Source organism: Callospermophilus lateralis, chromosome 11, assembly GCF_048772815.1.
Source record: "Callospermophilus lateralis isolate mCalLat2 chromosome 11, mCalLat2.hap1, whole genome shotgun sequence".
NCBI classification, from domain to species: Eukaryota; Metazoa; Chordata; class Mammalia; order Rodentia; family Sciuridae; genus Callospermophilus; species Callospermophilus lateralis.
The window spans coordinates 39,804,135-39,812,274 of record NC_135315.1 but is presented as its reverse complement, the minus strand read 5'-3'; the positions used below and the strand labels follow the sequence as shown (position 1 = coordinate 39,812,274).

Sequence of the window (8,140 nt, the reverse complement as noted above, 5' to 3'; positions counted from 1 at the left end):
GCGGGGAGCGGCGGGGCCGGGGCTGGCCCAAGGGCGCCCTCGCCTCGGAGCCGGGCGCAGGGCCGTGGCGGAGGCGGAGGCCGGCGGGTGGCGAGTGCGGAGAAGTTTGGTGGCTGGGGGCCGGGCGTCCCAGGGTCGCCGGTAAGCGGCGGCGGCGGCGGCGGCTTGGGGCCAGGGCCATGGGGGCGGGCGCGGGCTGCGGGGCTGGCGCGGAGGCGGCGCGGCGCGCTCTGAGCCCCGGGAGCAGCGCGGCGGGCGCGGCGCAAAGTTAGCCCGGCGCCCCGGGACGAGCGCTGCAATCGCCGGCGGCCCCTGGACCCCACCTCGGCCATGGGCGAGCATCCTAGCCCCGGCCCCGCAGTGGCCGCCTGCGCCGAGGCGGAGCGCATCGAGGAGCTGGAACCTGAAGCCAATGAGAGGCTGCCCGCGGCGCCGGAGGATGTAAGTACCCCCTCCTCCGCCCGGGCAAACTTTCTGGGGGGCGCCAGGGAGAGTACAGTCTCCGTCTCACCCCCGTGGGGCAACTTGGAGGTCTCAAGGTGATGCAGGAGCGCCCCGATTGGCCGGGCCCCCAAGAACCGGAGGGGGCGGAGGGAACGGTCTCCCCTAGGTGCACACGCGCGCCACCCCAGCCCCTGTTCGGGCTCCCGCGGCTTCCTTGCGGGACACAACCCTGGCTGCTGCGCCAGGGACCTGCCGGCCGCGGGAGCCCCCTCCCCGCGGCTGGTGCAGTGCCCGGGACACGGCGTTTTCCTGCAGAGGCGGCCGCGTCACAGCAGTGACTCCCCCTCCCCTCTCTTTCGCGACCTGCGGACTCTGAGCCCTGGGAAGAACGGGCGCCGCAGAATCCCCTGTCTCCGGCAACGCACACAGGTCTGGCGAGCCTCTTCTCCCTGATTAGCTCCCTCCCGGACTCCTGCCTTGTCGCAACACTGTTTGAAATTCAAACTGCCCCCTGTCCCTAAACCCCGCCAGAGCAGGGAAAGAAGGAGTGCTGAAAGCGGTTTTGCTCCTAGAAGGGAGCTCAAGAGTCTGAGATCACGTCGGAGCTAGGGACGGTCCCCTGGGCGAGACCAGGGAGGGGCTACCCCAAAGATCTTCCCTGCCATCTGCTGCTCGGGTCTCCATCACGCCGACCGCAGATCCAGCGCTGGGAAGCCCTGGGAACTGGAGTTGCTTAAGCTTCTGCCTCCCGGGGTTAACCTACCAATAGGGATGAAAAATTGGGCAGACACCCTGCTCGGCCCCATCCCTCCCTCAGGGCAGAAAGATGGAAGTGAAACCAGGCCCCCAACCTACAAAACCAAAACCAGAAAATCTGAATGGGGCGGGGAGTTTAACATGTCTCAGGCTTCTGTGGTTAAATCTATCACTTCCTTTGGGCGCCAAACCCGTGGTAGAATCTCATGTACCCACAGTTTAAGACTGAACCTTGGAAGAGAATGGGTGAGTTTCAGCACATTGGGAAGCCGCCCTCCCCCCCAACCCAAAATCCTGCAGGCAAAATGTTAATGTTTATGCAGAAGTCCCTTCTCCTTAGCAGGGCTCTTGGCCCCAGCAGGGACTGAGGGAATTGCACCTGGGCATGCATTCAGAGGCGTGGGAGTAGATGTGGACGTAAACTTTAGGCAGCAGAAGTTGTCAGAGGCCCTTGATCAGAAATGTATGCCTTTATTTGGTAATTTTTGAGAATCATCCTTGTTCTACTCATATCTCCACCTGACTGTCCCATACCTGAGACACCCACCTTGCCGCCCCCCATCCCCACCCCCTACTGTGACTTCCCTCTATTTGTTCATTTGGGAACAGTTAAGCAGGTTTTCCCGGGGTTCTTGTGGCCAGTCCCTGAGCCTAATTATGACTTCTGGGCAGTAGCTGGGAGGCTAGGTCAGAAACATCAGGAGGCTACAGAGACCTTGGTGATAAGTGTGTCTTTCTTTCTTTCTTTCTCTTCCTCCTCTCCTGCATGGCCTCCCTCTCTGCCAGCACTGGAAAGTCCTGTTTGATCAGGTATGTGAGCAGTTAAATACCCCCCCCCCTTTCCTTCCAGCCCTCTCTGAAATCAGTCTCCGTCTCCCTGCTTTGCGTGGGCTTCCCTAGCTCTGTGCTTCTGAGGTGGTGACGTCGGGTGGAGGTGTGGCCTAGTGCATCTGGGGCTGGGCAACACTGCTCTCCAGGTATCAGGAGGAAACCACCAGCTCTCTTAAGAGAATCCCTCCCTCCCTTCCTCCCAATTCCCACTGTACCAGAGCTGGATTCATACCATGTAGAAACCGGATTGTTTCTACAATACAACATGTATTGAATGCCTGGGAAGTTTTTTGTAGTCAAGGGACTTGCAATAGGAGGCTAGGGAGGTGGGGGAAGGGCTAGAGTTAACCATCAGGCTTTCTTTCTACTTCCATCATCAAAGGTCCACGGACACCATGAAGTCAAATCTCTGCCATCCTTGGGGAGTGCCTCACCATATGAGCTCTTTTGAAGGCGAATTTTATTTCTTTAATTCTGCAATAAGGATGAGGGAGTACTGGAGGTTACAAATGGAAATTAGTTTGTTATCATTTGCAATGCCTAGAGTCTAGATGCCAGGAATGGAGTGGGGAGTGCCTAGTATTGGCTTTGGAGCTGGGAAATGGACATTTGGCCTTCAACAAGGAAGTGGTTCTTTTCTTTGCTTGGTACTCAGGTGCTGTTGTGCATTTGCTTTTCCCTCTTGGTCTGTAGGAGAGAGATGTCCTAGTGGTGGGGGGTAGTGAGCACTGCGGTCTGGGGATGAGATGACAGTGTCATAGATGTTAAGTTACACAACTTGAAGAGATGGGTCTGTTTGGGCCAGAGAAGATGTACTGGGTTATAGAGGGAGATAAGGCTGAAACAACAGCTTGAACCAGACCTTTATTGTGGGGAGGGGAAGCGTTTCAAAGTTTTTAAGCAGGGTTGTTTCAGGATCCAGGCAGTGTTTGGAAAGATCCTGTGTGGTAGTGGAATAGGTGAGGTGTATTGCAGGAATGAGAAGCTGGCCAGGGACCTGCTGCCAAGAACAGACTCACTTGTGTTAGTCAGCTTTCCAATGCTGCAATAAATACCTGAGATGGTCAACTTATAAAGAGGAAAGGCTTAATTTGCCTCATAGTTTTGGAGGTTCCTGTTGATGATTGGTTGACCCCACTGCTTTTGGGCCTAGAGCAGCACATTCTGGTGAAGCAAAAGCCACTCATTTCATGGCCAAAGAGCAAAAGGAGGGCTGGGGATGTGGCTCAAGTGGTAGCGCGCTCGCCTGGCATGCGTGCGGCCCGGGTTCGATTCTCAGCACCACATACAAATAAAGATGTTGTGACCGCCGATAACTAAAAAATAAATATTAAAAAATTCTCTTTCTCTCTCTCTCTCCTCTCTCACTCTCTCTTAAAAAAAAAAAAGTCAGATTGTTTAAAAAAAAAAAAAAAGAGCAAAAGGAGGGGGATCCTTTGAGGACACACCCCCAATGACCTAAAGACCTCCCACTAGGCCTGACTTCCTATTAGCTCCAAGCTGGGGACCAAGCCCTTAATATATGGACTTTTGGGGGACATTTATCCAAGTAATAATACACCTTAACTTGGAAGATAACAATGAGCATGGACAGAGAGAGGGACATGTGATAGGAGACAGAAAAATCTTAATAGACCTGCATAGCTGAAGAGGGTCCACATTACCTGAGATTCAGAAGCTAGGAGGAAAGGGAAAAGGGGGGATGGGGGAGGAGGGTTGGCAAAAATGACAACTTTGGTATAATTTGAAGAGCCAGCTAAACGCAGATGCCCAAGTGGGACTGAAGCCATGGACTTTCCAGGTGAAGGACTTGGTGAGCCTGGGCTGAGGATTTGAGGTTATCGTTTACATTACCCATAAGGCTCTGCTGCAGTGCATCCACCAGCTTCTGTCCTTACAGGATAGAGCATCTCTCCCTGGGCTCCTGAGTGCCACCCACTCTCCCTCTGGTTCCTAAGGGTATAGCAGCTGCTGGCCTGGCACCCCAAGCCCAAGGCAGGAGGGAGCCCACTGCTGCCACTGCTATGGCTACCACCAAGCTGCCAGCCCTTCACACCTCCTGCCAGATTTAGAATCAGAACCTAGAACAAAGTGTATCATGTTTTTTTTTCTCTGCGTCTTTCACATTTTTCGATTAATTTCCTTTGCCAGTTCCTATGGGTGTGTGTGTACATTTAAAAACAAACCATTTGGATGAATGGAGGAGAATTTTTAGTGGGAAGCATTTGGGACTCCAGGGAGCAGAGAGAATGTGTACCCAATATTTCATTTTCAGGAGGGAGGTCCTGAATATCACCAAGAACATTCCCTTGCTTCTGGAGAAGCCCACCTAAAAATCATTTCTGGACAGACAAAGTTAATTCTAGGAAAGAAACTACCAAAACTTTGGACAGTTTTTTCTCATAATAAGTTCCGCATGATGCCTACTCTCCATCCTTCCTGAGGCATCGGAAGCCTGTTTCTTCCTTCCTGTTGGTGCTTTGTGTTTCAGGAGAACTGCTCCTGAGCATGACTTGGACCTCTGGCAGATGTGCAGTCCCTCTGCACTTATTGCCCCCGTGCTATTAGCTATCTTTTGACTGTTCCCCTGACAGGGCTCAACAAGGAGCAGGGATGAAGCCTTTCCAGTGGATACTTGGTCTCAGATTGTTCAGAAAGCTGTTAGAGTTTCTCCTTCCTGCCTCTGGGACACTGGTGCACCTGGCACACTTGGGGAAGAGTGTGGGGGTTGCAGGCAGCTTCCCCATTATTTCCTACCAAGTGGACAGTCTTGGTAGGTCAAATTGTGGTGAATGGGACATGCCACCTGTCATGAGTCCCTGCCTCCTGTCATGAGTCCCTGCCTCCAGAATTCACTTTCTAGAAGTCAGTGGCAGGGGAGGTCAGTCTGGTCAGGTACATCCTTCCTCCCCTTCTTGGAACAGTGGGACACCAGTGGTCACCCAGTTTCAAACTGGGGTCTGTTGGGCTCTGTGTTAGGAATGGAATTGAACCAATTCCTCCAAGCTGTGTGGTTCTTCAGCATGTGGAAGCTCCTTGACGCAGCATGAAGCTAACAGGACCCCATGATGTTGGCCTTGTTGGTCCCATGGGGGTCTCCCTTCAACCAAATGTTCAGGATGCCTTTTTCTTTCTTTTTTTTTTTTTTTCTTTGAGAGAGAATTTTAATCTTCATTTTTTAGTTTTCGGCGGACACAACATCTTTGTTTGTATGTGGTGCTGAGGATCGAACCCGGGCTGCACGCATGCCAGGCAAGTGCGCTACTGTTTGAGCCACATCCCCAGCCCCCAGGATGCCTTTTGTAGGTATTGGAGGTGAAAAAAGTAGGTGACCCCTGTCCTTGGGTCCCTGTTGTTCTGGTGTTTATCTGGTCTGCTCAAGTGGGGATGTAGCATTGCCAATCCATGCCATCCCTTGACAGCCCCCTTCTTCTTCCCCATGGGCGGCAGAAGTCAACCCAGGCAGGAAACCTGAGGGTTACAGTTCAACTCCCAGATGTTCCATGTTTTCATTTTCTACTCAAATTCTTTTTTGAGGGAAATATCTTTTCTTATCTTTGGGATCTTGATGGTTTTCCTAAATATTTAAATAGATTTTAATGTTACCATAAATATGAATCTGTTTGTTGTGATAGTGCAATATCGTTGTAAAAAATTATCTTATTTTTTGGGGCTGGGGATGTGGCTCAAGCGGTAGCGTGCTCGCCTGACATGCGTGCGGCCCGGGTTTGATCCTCAGCACCACATACAGACAAAGATGTTGTGTCCGCCAAATACTAAAAAATAAATATTAAAATTCTCTCTCTCTCCCTCTTTCTCACTCTCTCTCACTCTTTCTTTTAAAAAAAAAAAAAATCTTATTTTTTTACTGTTGAATCAGTGGGGCTTCTCTTCCACCCTTCCTTCCATTGCTTCAGACCCAAGACAGTTTGCACCCCTCTCTGGATCTCATAAAGATGCCCTTCTGTTTCCTACTACTTTTTATGATTAAAAAAAAAAATCATATACCCCTTTATTCCACCTGGATATTACTCCTATCCAGTTTCACCAGTACTTCTTATTAAGAAACCCTTTCTTGGGGGCTGGAGTTGTGGCTTAGAGGAAGAGGGTTTGCTTAAGCACACGCGAGGCCCTTTATTCGATCCTCAGCACCATATAAAAATAAATAAATAAAATAAAGGTATTGTGTCCAACTACAACTAAAAAGTAAATATTTTAAAAAAAGAAAAAAGAAACCCTTTCTTTATCTAGTGTTTGAAATGTAGTATCGTTTGGCAAATTTTATATGTGGTTGGGTTCCTTTCTAATTTCTGATCTATGCCACTGATATTTATAATTTTGCACAGATATTATGCCCTTTAGTTATTGTTTTATTATTTATTCCTGAAAAGCTCCTTTTTTTTCAGATTATGTTGTCAGTCCCTTCCTGAATCCTAGAGATGTTTGATTCAAGGTCAAATATTTGACCCAAGGTCAAAGAGTAGGTCAGTAGCAAATGTGAGACTGGAGCCCAGTTAACCCATAAAAGGTTTCCTGGGTTGAAAGAGCCATTTGCAGGTTAATCCTTAAAATGTTTTATGAGAAAAAGGGTTTGGAGCAGAGTTCTGTTAAGTCAACAAGGCACAGTGGCACAATTTGAGTTCAGAAGAGCAAAAGGGAATAGAAAGAATTGGTCATCACTTGATTTTGTCTCCTCCTTCTCTGGGAACATGCATTTCCCAGACCCCTCATAAATATAAAGAAACCCCAATTTTGTCAGTCTCTCAGATGGGAAGGAGACAAGTATGACTATCTCACCAAACTTCTAAACAAATGCTACTGTCTCACGAAACTTCTAAACAGAGCATGGGGCAGCTTAGATGGGCCTCATGGGGCTGAAGCCCATCATATTTGGAGGTGGCCAGACCTGAGTTTTAAGTCTTACTGGTTTGTCACTGAGGAAATTATATTAACTCTCTGTGCCTCTATTTTTTTCTATATAAAATGGGGACAAATGATCCTTAACTCCAGGATGACTGTGAGAATTAAGTGAAAGTGGAATCGCCTTTTGCATTATCTGATTCCTAGTGGACATTTGACAGATGGGTCTTGACTAGGAATCAGAATTTGCTGGGAGGAAACACAAGGACCACTTTTGAGATCTGGGTTCCTTGAGAGAGTCACTTCTAAGCCCAGAGGATTTTTCTCCTTTCTTTCTCCCAGTGTCTCCTCTGCCCAGCCCCACTCCTCCTAGCCTGGGGGTCTTCCCCTCGCCCGACCCGATGCCCATCTCATTTGTAGTCCTCCTGCAAGCTGGCTTAAGGGGTTCTGGGAACTGAGAAGAGGTTCAGATGAGACTGCTGAGTGGATTAGTGAGGAGCACAGAGAAAACACTGCCCCGGAGACAGCAGCATTGGCCATGGTTCCCGGAACACACGATTAACCATCAGAACAGTTCCCAGAGGGGGACAAAGCCTTGGATTTAACTGGAGCCTCCCTTTGCACTCTGTACCCCCAACCCCTTACCAAGTGGCCTCTGGGACTCTTATGGCTGTGGACTCACCTCCACCACAAAGCCAGATTCCCTGCCCTGCCCCTGCTTCAGTGACCCCATCAATCAGCTGGAGTTAACCTTTTTATCCCTGACCACTCACAAAAAAATGCATTTGAAGGCAGCTGAGCAGCAGAGACAAGGGATCCCAGATCACACACTGCCTGCCTGCCTGCCTGTCTGCCTGTCACCCATGCACATGTAAGTTTGCACAAATGGCAGGTCAAATTACAGCCCTGCATGTGCTCTCTTGGGTTAGAACATCTAGTCCAGGAGCAAGTCCTAACCATGGGCCTACCACATTCATGTGCCCCTGCATGCCTCTCCCCACCACCCCTGCCACCATGTGGCTGCCACCACCTCCTCAAGGACCACAGGTTCTTAGAAGGTCAGTGGAAGCATCTTGTCCAGTCTGCTTGTTTTGCAAATGAGGAAAAAGAGGTCAGTGACCTTGTGAGGTCACTTTCTATAATAATGCCATAGCATCTGTGTTCTTGCCACCAGGCCCTGCAGACTCCCATTTGCTTGCATGCCCTGGGTGGTGACTAAGGCAGGTAGGGGACACATGTCTAGGCCAAA

At 50.1% G+C, this 8,140-nt stretch overlaps 1 protein-coding gene across 2 annotated transcripts in view; it reads left to right on the top strand.

Moving 5' to 3' along the window:
* Positions 1-330: 330 nt before the first annotated feature.
* Rhbdl3 (rhomboid like 3) overlaps positions 331-8,140 on the top strand; it is a 46,726-nt gene continuing 38,916 nt past the window's right edge. The window contains exons 1-2 of one of the 2 annotated variants that reach the window (XM_076870282.1): positions 331-441; positions 1,987-2,010. In XM_076870282.1, coding sequence (XP_076726397.1) covers positions 331-441; positions 1,987-2,010 — 135 coding nt within the window. The remainder of the gene's footprint in view (positions 442-1,986; positions 2,011-8,140) is intronic. The other variant, XM_076870281.1, reaches the window with a different exon arrangement.